Consider the following 20861-nt stretch of genomic DNA (forward strand, 5'->3'; position numbering starts at 1 on the left):
AAATCAATAACATTGAAAATAAGAAAACCATGAAAAAGATCAATGAAAGTAAAAGTTGGTTCTTCGAAAAAAGTGAACAAAATTGACAAGCCTTTAGCCAGACTCACAAAACAAAAAAGGGAGAAGATCCAAATAATGGGATTGTAAATGAAAGAGGAGATATCACAACAGACACCACAGTAATTCAGCATATCATGTGAGGCTTCTATGAACAACTATATGGCACCAAGCTAGAGAACCTGGAAGAAATGGACGATTTCCTACATACCTAAAAACTTCCAAAATTAAGTAAAGAAGAACTTGATAATATGAACAGGCCTATCACAGCTAACCAAATTGAAATAGTAAACCTTCCCAAAAACAAAAGTCCTGGACCAGATGGTTTTTACAAACAAATTCTACAAAACCTTCAAGGAAAAGTTAATACCTCTACTTTTAAAAGTCTTCCAGAAGATTGAAGACACAGGAACACTCCCTTCCAGCTTGTATGAAGCCAACATCATTCTGATACCAAAAGCAGACAGGGGCACAACCAAAAAAGAAAACTACAGATAGATATCTCTGATGAACATACATGCTAAAATATTTAACAAAATTCTAGCCAACCGGATACAATAATCTATTAAAAAGATTGTTCATCATGACCAAGTGGGGTTTATCCCAGGCATGCAAGGTTGGTTTAATATACGTAAATCATTAAATATGATCCAACACGTCCATAAAAGCAATACCAAAAACCACATGGTCATATCAATAGGTACAGAGAAAGCCTTTGACAAAATACAACATCCCTTTATGATCAAAATGCTACAAATAATGGGAATAGATAGAAAATTCCTCAAGATAGTGGGATCAATATATAGCAAACCTACAGTCAACATCATACTCAATGGTGAAAAACTGGAAACATTTCCCCTCAGATCAGATACTAGACAGGACTGCCCACTCTAACCATTACTATACAACATAGTGTTGGAAGTTCTTGCCATAGCAATCAGGCAGGATCAAGGAATTAAAGGGATACAGATTGGAAAAGAAGACTTAAAACTCTCCCTATTTGCACACAATGTGATAGTATGCATAGATAAACCTAAGGAATCCAGCAAGAAGCTTTTGGAAATCATCAGGCAATACTACTGTATTGCCTGATGATTTCCAAAATCAGGTGTCAGGCTACAAAATTAACATACAAAATTCAGTGGCATTCCTCTATGCAAACACTAAGTTAGAAGAAGGTGAAATCCAAAAATCAATTCATTTAACTATAGCATCAAAAACAATAAAATATCTAGGACTAATCCTAACCAAGGATATAAAAGACTTGTATAGTGAAAATTATGAGTCACTACTGAAGTAGATTTCTTTCCACCATTTCTTTCAACATAATTAGAATTATATTGCACTGTGCATTTTCTTTTGAATTGATATAACATAAGTAGATTCATTTTATGTTATATATTCTGTTTCAAGACTATATCATGAACATCTTTGCAGGTTTCATTATTCTCAGTAGGCATATAATATTCTTTTGAAAAAAATTTATTTATAAAATGAAATATTGACAAGACTACAGGATAGGAGGGGTACAATTTCATACAATTCCCACCCTCAGAACTCCATATCCAATTCCCTCCCTTGATAGCTTCCCTATTCTTTATCTCTCCGAGAGTATGGATCCAGGATCATTATGAGGTGCAGAAGGTGGAAGGTCTGGCTTCTGTATTTGCTTCCTTCTGAACATGTGTGTTGGCAGGTTGATCCATACTCCCAGCCTTTCTCTATCTTTCTCTTGTGGAACAGGGGTCTGGGGAGGTGGGACTCCAGGATATATTGGTGGGATTGTCTGCCCAGGGAATTCAAGTTGCTATCATGGTATCATCTGGAACCTGGTGGTTGAAAAAGAGTTAAAATATAAAGCAGAACAAATTGTTGACTAATCATGAACTTAAAGGCAAGAATATTACAGATGAAGATCTGGAGTCTTGATTTTGGATCTGTAAGTAAGAAAGGATTCAGTCACATGGCCATATTGCTGAATGAGGATTCTTTTTATCCTGCTTTCTGACTGCTGGGAGGGGTTTAGTCCCAGGAAATGAGTCATAGACACTTGCTAGACTTTTCTTTGTAAAACATTTTTAATCAATACTTCTCCACATGATAGGGTCCCAGTTTTACATTACTTAGTACTAGAAGAAAGACTCAAAAGAATCAGTATGTGTTAATTAATACAATGTATGAGAAAGAGATAAAGAGGGGCCTGGTGGTAGCACACCTGGTTGAGTGCACATGTTACAGTGTGCAAGGACCTGAGTTCGAGCCCCGACCCCCACCTGCAGGGGGAAATCTTCACAAGTGGTGAAGCAGGGCTGCAGGTGTCTCTCTGTCTCTCTCCCTCTCTATCACCCCTTTCCCTCTCTATTTCTGGTTGTCTCTATCCAAATAAATGAATAAAAAGATAATTTAAAAAAGAGAGAGAGAGATAGAGAGCAAGATGGAGTTTTAAAAAGTTTGCTTCCAAAGAGTATGACATGTCTGATTCTTGGATATTATAAATTTTAATCATGTTTCAGAACCTTTGCCAGCTAATCAATATAATACTAAGGTATCTTTCTTCTGGGAGTTGTTGGCATTCAGAAAATGTATACTTATAATCAAATGAAAGGAGGTGCTCAAAAGAAGAGATTTTTGATCAGACTCTTTTTAGCTTAAACTAAAATTGGAAGGTTAAGTACCATAAATCAGAATTGATGTACCACTTCAGTATGCCTAGAAGAGAAATTCATTTGCCTTGAAAGTTTTAGTCATTATACTGGAAATTATAAAGGGGGCTAGGTATGATATTTGACTTTCATTTGGCACTTTAGATTCCCTAGCCTTATTTTCCATGCTATAAAAATGTCAAAATGAGTCCGCCCAGGTTATATCATGATTCCTTTGTGGAAAGAATATGAAATTAAAATCTGAATGCCTTGATACAGTTGCTAACAGTATCAGTGTTATGCTTATCCACTGCGAGAACATAGAACTCCGGGCCTGAGTTGTTATGAAAGACATGACTGAGTTTAAAGTCAGATTCAACTATGTGTTTTTCATTTTTTCCATTTTTGGCAAAAAATATTGATTTATACCTTACTGTTCATTTCGTTTTTAAAATGTGGTATCCCCTCATGTATCTGCTGCCATCACAAGATACCACAGATGTTTTTGCTGAGTGGATTTCCCCACTGCTCTTGAAACTAAAACATTTAAGTTCATGGTGTTGGGAAGGGTTGCTTTCTCTGGGTGTCTCACTCCCTGGCTTGCAGATTGTCACCATGTTACTGAGTCCTTGAATGACCTTCTGTGTGTACAAGTGTTCTGGTGACTTTCTCTGTGACGTAATCACATTTTCTTCTAAAGATAACAGCCACATTAGATTACTTATAAAGTTATTCTTTAAGTTTACTTGACCCTTTGAACATTCTGTCACTAATCATATTTAAAAGTATTATGGGTTAAGGCTTTAGTATATGCATTTAAAGGACACAAATAACCCTATAATGTATGAAACATTTTAAGCGTTTATTTGAAGTCTCTGTCAGTATATGCTCAGTGAGAGTAACAACTATTATTAGGTTTTATAATATGTTATTTCCCTTTATTTTTAAAAGTTTATACTTATTTACTTTTTATTAGAGACAGAGAGAAATGGAGAGGGAGTGGGTAAATAGAAAGAGTGAAAGAGACAAACACTAGCAGCTCTGCTTCACCATTTGTGAAGCTTTCCCCGCTTCAGGTGGGGACTAGGGGCTTGACGCTGGCCCTTGACCACTGTAATGTGTGTGCTTAGCCAGGTGTGCCATCGCCTGGTCCCTAATTATTAGTTTTTAAAAACATATACTTATTTCCTTACCACTATGTTTCTTATTATTATTATGTTCATTATGAATTTAAACTAGAGCAGTGCTTATCTCTGGCTAATAGTGATGCTAGGTATCGAACCTGGGACTTCAGAACCTCAGCATGAGAGTCCTTTGCTTTATATTATCTCCTTGGCCCCAATTTACTGCTCAGAGTTTATTTTTGTTGTTTTTGTGTTTTTCATTGTGAAATTAAAATGTTATTATCTGTCCAGCCAACAATGCTGACTTGATATAACACATTTCTTTGTAAAATACAGACTGGGAAACTGTTGTTCATTTTATGTTTACATACTTATTTTTATCTCTGTGAGTCTATACACTTTGATTTTAGGCAGTTTGCTTTTAGTTTCTTTTCCATTAGAGACTACTGCTCATTGGTTTCTGGATCTCAGTGGGATTGGTCTGATCTTGCTGTCTCACTGCAGACCATCCTATATTTCCCTCTACAACTTAGAACTTCAGTGTTCTCTACAATGAGATGGTGGTTTTCTGGAAAAGGAATTTTAAAAGATACAGGTGACTCTATTGTTCAGAAAGCTTCATGCACTCTTTTAATTTATGCTACAAGATGTGCGTAGATTTTCAAACCCCAGCTGACTGTTTAAAAATATTTTATTTATTTCATTCTAATGAGAGAGAGAGAGAGAGAGAGAGAGAGACAGAGACCAGAGCACTGCTCAGCTTTGATTTATGTTGGGGCTAGGGACTGTACCTGAGATGTCAGACCCTCAGACACGAGAATCTTTTGCATAACCATTATGCTGTGTACCCAGGCACCACCACCCCCACAGGCTTACTTGTCATAATCTTCATCTACTCTAAACCACAACCCTAATGCTTTTGCTAGTCCTAAAACATATATGGCATTTCTTTCTAGTATTTTTTTCATTGTCAGATGCCCTCACAGGCACCTTTGTTGGTAGTAATACCATCTGTCTTTCAGGGTCCATTATAAATGCCAGAGTGATCATAAAAGCACCATGAAAACATTCTAGGTTTGAATTCACCCTAACGGAAGTGCTAATTTTGGGAAGCCAGATGGCGGCATACATTCAGTGCATACATTACAGTGCACAAGGACCCAGCTTCAAGCCCCTGGTCACCACCTGCAGGGGAAATGCCTCAGGAGTGTTGAAGTAGGGCTGCATGTGTCTCTTTGTCCTTTTCCCTCTCTTTCTTCTCCTCCTCTCTCAATTTCTCCCTGTCTCTATCCAATAATAAATAAATAAATAAATATTTTAAAGGACTTTTTTTTTAAAAACTGCTACTTTTTCTACATAACTTTTTATAACACCTTTGTTTTGTTTGTTTTTAATGTTATGTTCCCTAGCTCAATCCTGAGTTATAATGATTTGTTTGATTTCTCAACCCACCTTCTAGGTTATACTACAAAAACATAATGGAAATTACCTTAATTTTCTTCACACCATTCCCATCTATCCAGTAATCAGAATATGACCCTCATAAAATGTTGATAAGGCTGACTTCGAATATTGAGTGCAGTAACTCTCAGGGTGCCTGAAAGTACACTGCTTATGGTGCCACGTGAGGATAAAGTGGAACGTTACTGTCTATACGTAGAAGTTCATAGAATATTTTTAACGTTTGTTTAATAAGAAGATGGTTGGTAGATAGATAGATAGATAGATAGATAGATAGATAGATAGATATCAGGGCACTACACTGTCATATGAAGTTATGAAGTGCTAGGGTCAATCCAGTGACCTCCTGCATACTAAGTGTGTATTCTAGGAGCACCTCGCTTACCACAATAGTCTTTTCTTAGTATAGAACAAACTACAGTTGCTAAGCTCAACCACAAGATAACATTTCAAGAAAGGAGCCAATACAAACCCACAGTATATATAAAGTCAAAATCAGAAACCAGAATTTTTTAGCCACAGAATATTATTTTACAGTCTATTTGATATGATTGTGTTAAGCTGTGGTTCACCTCAAGCTAACCTCTTCACTTAAGCACAATCCTATAGTTACCTTCTATTTTCACTAGCAGTCATTTTAGTACTTTAATTTGGCTTAATTTGGTTGGCATGGAAAAGTTATTTGCGACTTCTGTGAAAAAAATGGTACACTCTTACTTTTCCTAGGTATAAGAAGTATCCGCCACTTCTCTCACACACACAATATATATATATATGTATATATATATGTATATATATATATATATATATGTATATATATGTGTATATATATATATATATATATATATATATATATATATATATATATATATTAAGGGGCTTGGTGGTGTGGCAACAACTGAGCTCTCATTACCATGTATAAGAAAGAACTCAGGTGCAAACCCCTGGTGCCTATCTGCATGGGAAGCTTCATTAGTGTTGAAGTAGTATTGCAATTGTCTGTCTTTCTCTTTCTTTCTGTTTCTCCCTATCCTCTCATTCTTTCCTGTCAAATAAAAGAAAGAACAGAACATACATTTGAAAAAAGTATACCATATCCACTAGTGTTCAAGGGTCATTAGAATCTGTGTGTCATGTTTTCCTTTCCTCAGGAATTCTCTGAAATGTCAACATTCCACATGAACCAGATCAGCCAAAGTACTGTTCTGTGAAAACTTCTGAGTCATTCTTCATACTCCTTTATGACACAATTTTTCATTTGAAATTGCAGGATGTCTTCTGTTCTTTAAGATCCCACCTCAGTTCTAGCTTCTCCGTGAGGGCTTCCCTAAACCTTACAAGTTTTGTGATTTCTCTCAGTTGTTTATAGTCCTGCATTACCTGTTACCCACCCACTTTGCCCTCTAATTCTGTAGTACTTTAGTTCTTGATATTAATAGTCCATGTGTATATTCTTGCATTATCATACTATATTTAATAAAAGGCTATATATATATATATTTGCATTTATATGCTTAGAGAACAACTATGGCAGATTTGAAAAGCAAGCACTTGTATGGACAAAATATGCTCAAACTCATCTCTGTTTGAAATAACAGGGGGTTAAAAATTCCTCTGTCTGTGAATGTCATAACAGAAATGTGTATTCTAGTGTGAAGCGCAAGGATCTGGGTTCAAGCCTCCAGCTCCCCAGCTCCCCAGCTCCCCCCCTCCCCACTTCCCACCTGCAGGGGACGGTGGGGGGTTTGCATCACAGGCAGTGAAGCAGGTCTGCAGGTATCTATCTTTTTATCCCCCTCTCTGTCTTCCCCTCCTCTCTCCATTTCTCTCTGTCCTATCCAACAACAGCAGCAGTAGCAACGATAATAACAGCAACAACAGTAGAAAAAAGATGGCTGCCAGGAGGAGTGGATTCCTAGTGCAGGCACTGAGCTCCAGTGGAAAGTCGGGAGGCAAAAAATAAAAGATAGATACTTGTCTTTACTCCTGCCGCTAATTTTCTATGCAAAACCTTTCTCCACCCACCGTACTCCCGCAGTCTTTTTATTTATTTATTCATTTACAATACACCTGTAAAATAGAACACTGAGATTAAGGAATTTAAAAGGTCTACCTAGCCTTGCTTGCATATGGTTAGTGGAAAGTAATGTTCATAAGACCGATGCAAGTGCTGTAACCTGACGAAAGAATTTTTGCTACTTGTTATGCTTAGTAAGTAGGTGAATTTTCTCCAGACTTTACCTTGTAAGATATTCAGATGGAACTGGAATGTTTTCCAAGCAGTCTTCTGGTTGAAGTACAGAAAAATGTTTGGGTTTATATTTAACCTGTGTATAGAGCAGGCGTATTTAATCTACAATACAGATTGAAGGTTATTGCTATGGCTTAATCCTTAAAAAAAAAGTGCAGGAGTGATGCCAGAGGAGTATATGAAACTCTGAAAAAACTCTGATCAAAACCACCACTTTAATAAGGCCGTGTGGCTTGTTGAGTTAGGATGGCTTAAACACCCAGAGGAACTATAGTCTCTTACTGAAAGCCCCTTCAAGAAGGACCTTTGGATGAAACTAACTCCCTTTGGCTTGTAACCCAGGTGCATTCCTTTCCAGCTGCTGAAATGAATGTTTTGAAATATATTTTGAGCTAACTCTCCCCAACCCTTTAAGAAGAGTGTGTGTTACCACACAGGAAAAAGACATATTTACACAGTGAAGGTACAAGTGGAAAAGCTTTTGATCTGTTTGATTATCTTGTATTTCTCACACTGAAGTGGTTTGGGTGAGATGTTGAGGTTCACAAACACAAAATGGGAGAGAGATCAAGGACATTAGAATTTGTAATGGGGTGTAGGAGAGGTAGCATAATGGTTTTGCAAAATGACTTTCATGCCTGAGGCTCTTAAGGTTTCAGGTTCAATCTTCCAAAAGCATACCAAAAGCCAGAGCTGAGCAGTGCTCCAATCTCTTTCTCTGTATCTTCCTGTTTGTATCTTTCTCTCATTAAAACAAAGCAAATAAGATATATTAAAAATTATAGTGGCAGCATTTTTCTGTATGTTTACCAAACTCAGAAGCCCTCCCAAGTCACTAATTTTGTCAGCTTGTCTCCAATGTTACCCTAACACTGTTATAATTTTTAATAAGGAAAGACCCAATTTATTACTTTTCTCTGACTTACATACTCCCCCCATCCGCAAAGTACACAGGATTATGAGTAATTAGAAAATAATCAGGAAATAAACAAATTTTGATTCTTCACTTTTCTCAGGCTTCCCACTCCTGGCCTATGACAACTGTTCTATGAACATCATTTTATTTCACAAAATAATGTTACTTACATACACACACAAAGTTGAGATATTTTTTAAAAACCAGTTCTAGGTTTTTACTGAGACATTTCATTGCTGGTATCCTCACAAAGAGAGGTCCCAAATCCACATCTAATCGCCTTGTTGCAGTCACATCTGACAGATAAATTTAGACTATTGCAACTTTATGCAGTTTGGGGAAGCAAGTGTGCTCTGGCTGCTCATAGCTGCACCGACATAGCTCTAGTAGTCAGCAATTAGGGAGCTGGCTGTAGGCTCTTGGGGAGTGATGGCCAGCTAGAACTTTTTAATGGGTCACTAGGGAAAGACAACATTCATCTCCATTTATCATAATGAAAACCAGGCCAGAAGCAAAGCAGAAGTGAACAGTTCAAACTGCAAAATTCGTACCATGAAGTTCAATCAGGGCAGCTCAGTGTCTCAGCATTGGATTCTATTTGGGGCTTTATATTTTTTGTCTGTATCATAATGAGCAGGAGACTAAAGTGAAATAGTGAAATAAGGGCTTAGCTCCAGCTTTTTTTAAGAACTCCACACTTGTACTGAATAGATACTCAGTAAATGACCACTGTTACCCCTTTCTTTGTTGCTAATAGTATTGCTTATATCTTTGCCAGTTATATCCACATACAGTGGTAAGATTTTTATACCACATTAACAAGATCATGTCCATCAATATGGGAGTCACAAAGGACAGAAATACTGTTCTGAGATTATAAAGAGGCAATGCTGGGCTGGTGGTGGCACACCTGGTTGGGCACATATTTTACAATGTGAAAGATACCATGTTCGAGCCCCCAGTTCCCATCTGCAGGGGGAAAGCTTTGCAAATGGTGAAACAGTGTTGCAGTTGCCTCTATGTCACTGTCTCTCTCTCCATCACCCCTTCCCTCTTGAATTTTGGCTATCTCTACCCAATAAATAAAGATAATAAAATTTTTTAAAAAATAAATAGACATTGGATTTCATTTATTAATTCATACATTCATTCTTTTTTTTTTCAAAAGTCACACACAAATTTTGTTTGTTTTTCACAATGAGCACTATAGTCATGGCATATTGGGAAAATTGGACTTTGAGATGAGTGACATCTACTTTCCAGAGAAATTTCTCTACTGGATTCAGTTTGCTTTTCCAAAAACAGTAGCAGGAAGCAATGTCAGAAAGGTCTTGGCCCAAACCTTCTTTTCCGTAACCATTAGTCATCCTCTGACACCTCAAGGGAGACATCTGGACAACACTGCAGAGGTTATGGTGCCTGTCCTGTTGTTCAGTCTTAACCTGTCCTAACATTTAGGACCAACAATGACAATAATATACTAATAAAACTCACACACTAACTTCATTGGATCCATGGCAGATAGGACATTCCAGCATTAGATAATATATTCTCCTCCTTACTTAGCAGGCCCTGTGTCTTGACTGATCTTTTGCTAGGAAGTTAGACAATATACAGACAGTTTGAGGGTTTTTTTTTTTCCAGTTAAGCACACAATCATTTTGGCTTAGTACTTTTGAGTTGTTCTTTTCCAAAAAAAATCAAGGGCTTTTTTTTTTCTTTAAATAGTCTCTAATCTGAAATAACAAGTTTAAAAGTTTTACTTCTCTACTTCAGTGTTTCCTTACACTGAAAGATGGTTTTTGTTTAGATAAGAAACCTCCCAGAAAACACAGTTAATGTAATCTGTTGTCCCACTAAGCTTTTAAGGGTAGCTTTATTTGGTAGAAGCTATTCATCATCACTGTTTAGCATTAAATTATAAACAGCAGATTTAAACTTCAGCAAAATGTTTAAAAAGAGCAGGAATGCTATTAATCAGACTTAGAACTATAAGTAACTAAAGGAAGAGCGGAGGTATTTTGGCACAGGAAAGCACTTTAAAAAGACAGTCTTTCTTTCCATTTAACTCCACAGAGAAAATGTTACCCTTTGAAATGTTGTTCTCCATCGAATCCTAACCAAGTAGCATTTTGAAAGCTATAAATATTTAGTTATAACCATGACTACATTTTCAACTAAAATTCCATAAATGGAAAGATAGTTCATTTCTACATTTGTGTGAGCATCCTACTTGATAAATAGATATGTGTCTTGAAAGCTAAAACTTCCTATACTTTCTACAGTGAAATGTAAGGAAGTAATTATCAGAAATTTGTCTTTTTTAATCTCTTTTTTAAAAATCTTTATTTATTTATTGGATAGAGACAGCCAGAAATTGAGAGAGACGGGGGTGATAGGAAAGGAGAGAGACAGAGAGAGACACCTGCAGCCCTGCTTCACCATTCGCAAAGCTTTCGCCTTGCAGGTGGGGACTGGGGACTCGAACCTGGGTCCTTGAACACTGTAACATGTACACTCAACCAGGTGCACCACCACCCAGCCCCTAGAAATTTTCTTAATATAGGTGTTTATATGTTACAAAAATGGTACCTTTTCTGTGTCCAAAAAGACTTTAAGCTGTTCTGCTAAAGCCACTATTTTTATAATTAGGCCTTTGGATGAAGCAACACCAGAAACAAAAACTCAAAGACAAAAGGGAAATATACCATCTTTAGTTTGTTGTTCCAAAAGACTCAGAATTATCAAGTTATTATAAATGAGAATAAAATTTAATTCTAAGTTTTGTCATAATCAAAACAAATAAGACAGCATAACATAGTATGTAGTCTTTCAATATCTGATAAAAAATAGATCAGAACTTCTTAAGAAACGTAATCATTTCCTATAACTGCATTATAAAAATAACTCCATTCTTGGATTTTTTTTGCAAATTATATTAATAATATAAAGGATGGTTACAACATCAGAAACTGAAATAAGAATGCAGTGATGATGATGATAATAATGTTTTATTACCACCAGGGTTATCACTGCAGCTTTGTGCCAGCACTGAGAACCCATTGCTCTTCGCTGCCATTTTTTCCTTTTTTTTTTTTTCTATTATACTTGATAGGACAGAAGAGAAATTGAGGGGACATGGAGAAGGGAGAGAGAAACAGACATCTGCAGACCTGCTTCATAGCTTGTGAAACTTCCCCCTGCAGGTGGGGACAAGGGATCAACCCTGGGTCCTTGCACATGATAATGTGTGCTTAACTGAGTGTCCTCCCTCCACCCTGTCCTTTTTGACTTTTTAAAAATCTGATTCCATTACATGGAAATGTTTGACAGTTTCAAAAAAGGAGATTGAATTCTCATCATATTGTCTCGTATTTATATTTGAAAAGGTGTAATTTATAGTCGAATCTAATTTAGTGATACAAACAAACTGCCTCAAATATTGCTTGAAAAATTGATAAGCCTTTATTTTATGATTATTTTTATCTTTAGGGTATAGAGACAGGTGGAGTGTGCACCTTACTCTGTTGGAGACCCTGGGTTTGAACCCGCCATGACACATGAGAATCTGATGAACTGTAGCAGGAGGAACTCTGAATTCTGGAGAAGGGCTTTGATGGCTCTCCTTCCTCATCTCTAAGTAACTATAGAGAGTTTGTTTACCATGACATTTAATTCTTTAAGTAATTCATTTACTTCTTTTTTATACATATTTTTATTGATTGATTATTAGGTAGAGACAGAGAAGTTGAGAGGAGAACGGGAGATAGAGAGGGAAAGAGACAGACACCTGCAACCCTTTTTCACCACTCCTGAAACTTTTCCCCTGCAGTTAGGGACCAGGGACTTGAACCTGAGTCTTTGTGTACTGTAGTGTGTGCATTTAACTGAATGTGCCACCACCTGGCCCCTTTATTGGTTTTCTAAAGGAATATTGTATAGGGACTGTAAAAACTCTATGTTAATACAGAGAGTTTAGCAAGTGTTTAAATATCTATAAAAAATGTGTCATCATTATTTTTTTAATGGTAAAGCTTATTGCTCCATAAAAGAATAACTAAAGTTTTTAATCCATGGGTTTTTAGTGTTTAATGTGGTGCACACTCTGTAATATAGTGCTTTTACTTCCTTCCAACTTGTGTATTTGCTAACTATAATTTAAGAAATCTACTGTGATTAGTAACAGAAGGCCTCCAATGTCTACTGATTATTGGTAGTTGTTAAGAAACTTCATATGGGTTAAGAATCTCTACAGTGGATCTCACATGAGCCCAGCTAGTGGGAAGTCACTTCCAAGCCACCCCATCACCTAGGGCCTCAGTCAGGGAGTCCTGGGATTCCCACAGACATGATGACTCTAGACCTCTAACAGATCACTTTCACTACTGTGACTGGTAATCTCCATCAGGAACAACATAATGGATCCCTTTGTGGGCCCCTATAGGACCTGGCCCTCAATGTAGATCAATAAGGGTAGGGAGTGTTCCATTCTCCAGAGAGAGGTTGAATAGTATATTCTGCCTATGACCTGAGGATGATGGGTCCTGAAGTTGGTGCAGCCTGAATGTTCCTAGCCATGACCACAGAATGTGAGATCAGACCTATAGGGATGCAGAGGTTACATAGGCTCCTGTGCTGACTATGGGTCACAGATCAAATCAATGGGGTTTATAGACAACAATATTAATATACTTTTCCCATATTTAGGAGCTACTCTCTTCCCTGATGAGCTTCCTAGTCCTCTTTCCAGCTATGACACCATCCACCCCAGGCAATAACTTAGGTCACCTACATATTAGACGTCAGGCTCCAGCAAAAACTAGTAAAATCATGGGCCCTTGGAATATACCTAAAATAGACCTACTAGCTTTTTTCCAAAATGGAGACCCCAAATATCCATCTGAAATATTCCAGCCTTTAGGTTCATGAGTAGTCAACAATTTTTTCTGCTTTATAGCTTAACTCTTTTTCAGCCACCAGGTTCCAGATGATACCATGATGCCAAGCAGATGACCCAGGGCAGACAACCCCACCAATGTGTCCTAGAGCCCCACTTCCCCAGAGCTTTGCCCCACTAAGGAAAGAGAGACACAGGCTGAGAATGTGGATCAACCTGTCAACATCCATGTTCAGCAGGGAAGCAATTACAGAAGCCAGACCTTCCACCTTCTACCCCCTATAATGACCCTGGGTTCATGCTCCCAAAGAGCAGGACAGGAAAGCTGTCATGGGAGGGAATGGGATACGGAGTTCTGGTGGTGGGAATTGTGTGGAATTTTACCTCTCCTATCCTATGGTCTTTTCAGTGTTTCTACTTTATAAATATTTTTTTTTTTATAAAAGTGCAAAGAAAAAAAAGAATCTCTACAGTAACTATATTGTGCAATCGAAGACAAAAATAAAGTGCTTCATCTAAATGCAACATACAATAATTTAAGGTTTTTCCAAGGCTGATGGAAGTGGAAACACGAACTCCTTTATGAAAATTTTGATGTTTGAGTGGAAGAATACAAATTATTTGCTTGGTATTCCTGTTTTATCCTAAGTGTATAAAAGGACTTCACAAGATAGAAAGTGATTCTAAATACACGGTGTACCTTATATGTTTTCATGTGCTTTAGAATTAGTTCCTTTCCTTTTTTTATATAAGTCTTTCAAGCTGTTTTAAATTTCATATTCAAGATATTTGAACTTCATATTTCTCCCAATTCAGAAGAAAAGGACTTCTATATTTGACCTAAAGTGTATTTGGATATTTTAGTATTATTTCCTTTTTATGCTATGTGTTTTTTTGCTTTCTGGATTGAGAAATATGGCAAGGATGGGGATTTTTTTTTTTTTTTTGACTAATGGATCAAATGCACTTTTCCTTCTGCTCCAGCCTCTGCTAGATCTCACTGTATTGTTTGTTTACCCGTTCATAGCACTTAACACAATTTGGAATTTAATTCATTAATGATTTATTTACTTGAGACTAGTCCCCTTGGATATTATGTAAACACTTTGGAAGCAAGGCCTTTCTCTGTTTGGGTCTTGTAGCTATTACCATTAACCGTCAGTATGTGACAAATTCAGTGCATAATTAGGATTTGATGAACAAATATATGAGTAAAATCTATAATTTGGGTGTGATGTACTGGATCTCCTGCCAGTAAAGGGAATGTAAGTTATAAAACTTATTGATGTTGTGCATTATGGCAGATAGGAGGAACTTATGCCAAAAAAACACATAAAAAAATAAACCAAGAAAGGAGGACATACCTCAGAGGTTTTCCAGTGTCATAGTGTTAAGGCATCTGGATTCTCTTTCATGGTCAGTGGATAGCTACTGAATTTCAAGTAGTCAGTGTGTGCTTTTTGAAATGCGCCTTTATTGCCAGCTATGGAAAATCATTTGTGTTTCTGAAGAGTCTCATTCACTCACCAGTCCAAGGGCAGAGTGACTACTGAATGTCAGCTGGGTGTTGATTTAGTCAGCACTTAATTCTTTTTCCATGCAGCATGACTGCCACGTACATTCATGCTTCTGGGCTGGGAGGAGAAATTGTTTGCCTCACAGCCTGATAATGAAATGACACAATTCCTAAAAAATATTTAAAAAAACACACACCAAACCAGTATTTACCATATGTCAGTGATATGAGCAGTGGCCTCCCTTACTAGTGTTTTCATGCCATCTTACTTTCAAGTCATTCCCCTTCCCTTGGTTCTTTATTGTACAATTTGTTCCTAATGTGAAGGGTAGTCTCATACTAGGATTCTTTTTTTTTTTTTTTTGCCTCCAGGGATACTGCTGGGGCTGGGTGCCTGCACTATGAATCCACTGCTCCTGGAGGCCATTTTTTCCCATTTTGTTGCCCTTGTTGTCGTTATTGTTGTTACCACTGATGTTGTTGTTGGATAGAACAGAGAGAAATGGAGAGAGGAGGGGAAGACAGAGAGGGGGAGAGAAAGACAGACACCTGCAGACTTGCTTCACTACCTGTGAAGCGACTCCCCTGTAGGTGGGGAACCGGGGGCTCGAACCGGGATCCTTACGCCGGTTCTTGTGCTTTGCGCCACTGTCTGCTCTCTTTCATAAAGAACAGGAAGCTTCCATATGTGGCCTGTCCCCTAACTGTGCCCGGCTGTGCCCTGCCTCTTGGCTGGCATTCACGGGGTATTTAGCTAAGGTTTAGTGACTGTGTAGTTGAAGAACCATTCGGGAAGTTCAGTTTATACATCTTTTACCAGGGCACTGATCAGCTCTCTCATACTAGGATTCTTATTCACATTAGAAAATTGATTTTCTATTCACAGTGATTACTGTTCACATGAGAGTATACATAAGAGTTCAGATTAGTCTCTCTTCTGGCTTGTTTTCTTTTGTTTTTAAAGGTAACCCAACTTCGAACATTTAAATGGAGTTATTTTTCAATGGAATAATGGGTAGGTGGATCCTTTGTTAACTGAAACCTAGTACTTACAAGACCTTATATATTCAGTAACATAATCACATGGCATAGGTAGCATAGACAAGTTCATCTGGACATTCCCTATCTCTTCAGTTATATGTATCTGATTCTAAAATGGAATATAATGATATCAAGTGTCTGTTTAAAATAACGGCCTGTCTTATAAACTCTGGCAGCCAATTCTAATTTCCTGAGATAGTTCACAGTAATTTAAAAGCCATGACCAGTTCATGAATACACTTTATGACATAACCTTAAGATGTGAAATCTTCTTTATATTTATATATTGGAGAAAATAGAGCTATGTTTAATACTGGGCTACAAACATGATAGAAGCACTAATGAAGAAAACAGCAGTGGTAAAATAGAAGTAAAGGAACAGGGTTATCAAAATTGGCACTGAGAAACATGCACAAAGATAAAATTCAGAAGAATGAATGAATGAAAACATTTTCCAGAGTTACTTTGTCAGTAAGTGTTATCACACAACCAGCTTTGAACTGATTGTTGTCCCTCTCTGTTTATATACTTGTCTTTGTGAAGTCTACAATTTCTATTTATCTGTGGTTTTATATGAAAACTGGAGAAATTTGAAATTAAGAAAGACACCAAGACCTAAATTGTTACAGTCTGTAGTTAGGGGAGCACAGAATTGAGAACATGGATAAAATTAACCAAAAAAGCTGACTGTAAGCAAAATTTCATGGATAGAAAGATGGTAGCTAGGCATGTGAAAATCAAAGGGGAGAAGACAATGTTTTGCTACCACTAGACATAATTAAATACATCAGGACTTAAAATATGGCATTTTATGTTTTATGTGATGTGATCTTTGGTTCACTATATGTCACAAACTGGTAGTGATGGGAACTTGGAAACCTACTACTTCTTCCCATTTCCTGGCAATACTGGAGTGTCAGTCAGTCAGAGGCTCACCTGGTTGACTCTTTCATGCCATTCCATGATTTTATATTTACTTGTTCAATTACAGAGAGCTTTCATGCCTTCAACCTTCAAAATAAGTAAAACATACTTTGACATCCCTATGACCTACTACATCCCTATTAATGTGAATATTCACTTTTCTGATATGAAATAAATGGATCTGAAATAAATGGATCTTGTCTATCTATAGACACCCTATGTGCCTAAACCAGAAAATAAAATTTCTTAAAGTAAATAAATTTGATTCTGTTTTGCTAAAAATGCTTTGTGTATTACAAGCTACATAGTAAACATTTAAATATATATAAAATGCTTGGAATGGTAGCTATTAAAAACCCACCCTTGGGGGTTAAAAGCATAAAGTTTATTCAAAGAGACTCTCATGCCTGAGGCTTGCAAGTGCCAGATTTAATTCCCCTGCACCACCATCAGCTGAACTGACAAGTGCTCTGTTAAAAACAAAACAAAACAAAACACCCCTCCCTTTTGAAAACCAAAATCCTTCCTTTTGTACTAGTGAAAGTCAAAGTTGTCAGTTTGGAGCCAAATCCCCAAGTGGCATGTGGTAGAGCATTTTCCAGGTTGTACCTAGCATTTCTTATGTGTTGAAGCATTTTTCTCCTTTTCACTTTGTGTTCTGTACTTTCTAAAGCCTGAAAAGAAAAATTAACAAAGAGGGAGTCATGTCCAGTCCCATACACTGAGAAATCATAGGTTTATACAAACCCATTGTCAGGTTAAGAAGTGACATTAACAAAAAGAAACAAAGAGAAAAATTAAAGGCAAATATGTCAAAGTAAATTAGAGGCAGTGTAGGTCACTCTGGGTCCCCCACCTCCCGAGCTGCTAGTGGCAGAGGTCGAGGTCAGAGCGGCCCCCTGGGAGATCTAGGGTGACTCTGCATGACGAGGGCATAGTGTGCAGAGAGACAAGCAAACAGCTCCTGGAGAAGCCTCTGAGGGACAACTCGTTTATTGGGGGATGCAAGCAAGCAGATATACCCATAGTTCAGAAGGAAGGTTGAGGTAATCATTAATCCAAACACAATGCATAGTTACATCTTGACCTACAAACTATTTGATCACAACTGGAAAGTTACCATATAAGGCTTGGTCATGAGCTAAACTACACACTTTTCTCGAAGGGTAAATTATAGGCACTTCAGGGCAGGGGGGAAGGGAGCAATTGAGTAAACAGTAATGCATGGCCTTTGTTTTAAGGGGGCGGAGTGGCATGTACAGAAAAGTTGCCCTGTCCAAGGAAGCCATCCATCATTAGTTCATGAGGTCAGGAGGGACCTGCCATTGTCTCTACCCGGGAAGGGGGAGAACTTACGATCCACCTGATCATATTCTCATGGAAACGATGGCCTGGACTTTCTGGACAGTGGGCCCATTTCCCACAAGGCAGCACAGGATTGGCAGCTTCTTATTTTTATTGATCATAAAACTAATAGAAACATTAGATTATTAAAGAAAAAAAGGACCATAGATGACTTTGAAAAGGAGGGGGAAATAGAGCAGGTGTAGATAGCATAATGATTATGCAAAGAGACTCTCATGCCTGAAACTCCAAAGTCCCAGGTTCAATCCCCTACACCACCATCAGTCAGAGCTATGAAAGGCCCTGAAAAGAAAGGAAAAGAAAAGGAAAGAAAATAAAAGAAAGAAAAAAATGACAGGAAAAGAAAAGAAAAAAGGGGGAAATAATAAACTTGGAACAAAGCACAGATAGCCATTTTCACTAAAGCCAAAATATCCTCATATTATTTTGAGGCCACAGGTTACTAACTGTATGCCATATATACAGAGATTACATATGGTGAATGTCAAGTGCAACTGGCCTTGCCACTTTCAGACTGTTCAACCTTGAACTAATAAGGAACATTCAAAAAAGATTTGCTTTCATTTCATCCTTTTGTTTTATTCTTCCACAGCTTAACCAGCTGGAGAAGGCAGTGGAAGCAGCTCACACATTTTTCATGGCCAACCCTGAACATATGGAAATGCAGCAGGACATCGAGAATTACAGAACACTGGCAGGTGTTGAAACAGTGCAACTGGTAGATCGAGAAGCCAAACCACATCTGGTGAGTTCTGGGATCCCTTAACCTAACTCCATGGTGCCAAGTTATCCTCTTTCATTTGATACAAGATAGATCATTTTCTAATAATAGTTATGTACTTATTTATTGAATAGATACAGAGAGAAATCAAGAGAGGAAGAGGATATATAAGGAGAGAGAGAGAGAGAGAAAGAGAGAGAGACCAACCTGCAGTACTGTTTTACACTCACAAAGCTTTCTCTGCAAGTGAAGACAGGGGACTTGAAATTGGGTCCTTGTATAGTATAACACATGCTGTCTACCAGGTATGCCACTACCCAGTTCCAAGCAAAGTAGTATAAATGGTCATGATTAATTCATGGTTCTCCATACAGTGATACTTTGTTTTCAGAGTTCTTAGATGAAATATTGCAGTCAAGATTGAAAAAAAAACTGAGAGAAAAGGAAAATTTCCTTAGAAAATCAGTATGCTACTGTGGAAAGTAGAACACAATATAAATATCTGTAACATTCTGAGTTTTAGCTCCCATGCCAACATTTTAGTTGTGCACTTGGGAGTTGGAGTCGCTGAAGTTCCCACAGTCAGATATGATTTCCCAACTTCCAGCCTTCTACCTAGTTATTTTTCTAATGTGCTTTTACTCTGAATATTCTGTTTGTTTTTTTAAACCACATAATTATTTGTTTAAATGAAATCTTACTTGAAATTGCATTATGTTGCAAAACATGTTGGCCTCCAGATGATTGTATAAAAGGTTAAAAGAGTGAGATATTAGATGGAAAGTTGTTTTTCTTCTTCTTCTTCTTCTTCTTCTTCTTCTTCTTCTTCTTCTTCTTCTTCTTCTTCTTCTTCTTCTTCTTCTTCTTCTTCTTCTTCTTCTTCCTCTTCCCCTTCCCCTTCCCCTTCCCCTTCCCCTTCCCCCCCCTCTCCTCCTCCTCCTCCTCCTCCTCCTCCTCCTTCTTCTTCTTCTTCTTCTTCCCCTTCTTCTTCTCTTTCTTCCACCTCCTTCTCCTCCCTCCTCCTCCTCCTCCTTCTTCTTCTTCCTCTTCCTCCTCTTCTTCTTCTTTATGTATTTGTTTATTTTATTTAACCATGTCTAGCTTTGGGTATCACTTACATTCATATCAGTGTTTCTGTGCTTGTCACATGCCCTGTCTTTAATTCAAGGCATCAGAATAAACAACAAACAGAAAATAATCTCCACAGTGCTCAAGAAGGAAAATAAAACTGATTAGTACCATAACAGTAGACTTGCTTTTTAAATTTTTTAAATTATCTTGATTTATTTATTTACTGGGTAGAGGCAGCCAGAAATTGAGAGGTAGGGAGGTGATAGAGAGGAAGAGAGACAGAGAGACACCTGCAACAGTGCTTCACCACTTTCAAAACTTTCCCCCTGCAGGTGGGGACCTGGGGCTCAGACCTGGGTCCTTGTATATTGTAACCTGCGCCCTCAACCAGTTGTGCCACCACCCGGGCCCCTCGACTTGCTTTGTTAAGGCCCTTTGCATTTACAGTTGGTTTAATCCAGGGATTTACTTTTTTGTTTGTTTGTTTTCTTACTAAAATACACATTCAGCATAGAACAAATACACAATGACCAAAAGGCCCATATATGAAAAATCATCCAGAATTGTATTTTCTTTCTAATTGCTTATTTATTTATTTATTTTATCATTTTTCTGGGGGCTGGGTAAGTGGTTTCCAGTACAGTTGGTGACATATAGGTATGATTCCTCATCTCTCTGTGATACTCCATTTGAATGTGAAAAACTACTTCCACTCCCAACTTAAGTCTTTGTCCACCATCATTCACCATCCCCCAGTGCACCTCATTCTTAACCATTTATAGACAGAGTCCAATATTCCAATTCTGCCTGGAAATTATTCTGGAATAATTTGGATCTGTTAGTATCCTGCTACTTAAATGCTGGCTTGTTGCTCT

General features: G+C 37.6%; 1 protein-coding gene across 1 annotated transcript in view; it reads left to right on the forward strand.

Annotated features, from left to right (window-relative positions):
• P3H2 (prolyl 3-hydroxylase 2) overlaps positions 1–20861 on the forward strand; it is a 182973-nt gene that overhangs the window by 108213 nt on the left and 53899 nt on the right. The window contains exon 2 of the mRNA XM_007525663.3: positions 18787–18939. Coding sequence (XP_007525725.1) covers positions 18787–18939 — 153 coding nt within the window. The remainder of the gene's footprint in view (positions 1–18786; positions 18940–20861) is intronic.

The sequence above is a fragment of the Erinaceus europaeus genome, chromosome 9 (genome assembly GCF_950295315.1).
Source record: "Erinaceus europaeus chromosome 9, mEriEur2.1, whole genome shotgun sequence".
Taxonomy (NCBI): Eukaryota; Metazoa; Chordata; class Mammalia; order Eulipotyphla; family Erinaceidae; genus Erinaceus; species Erinaceus europaeus.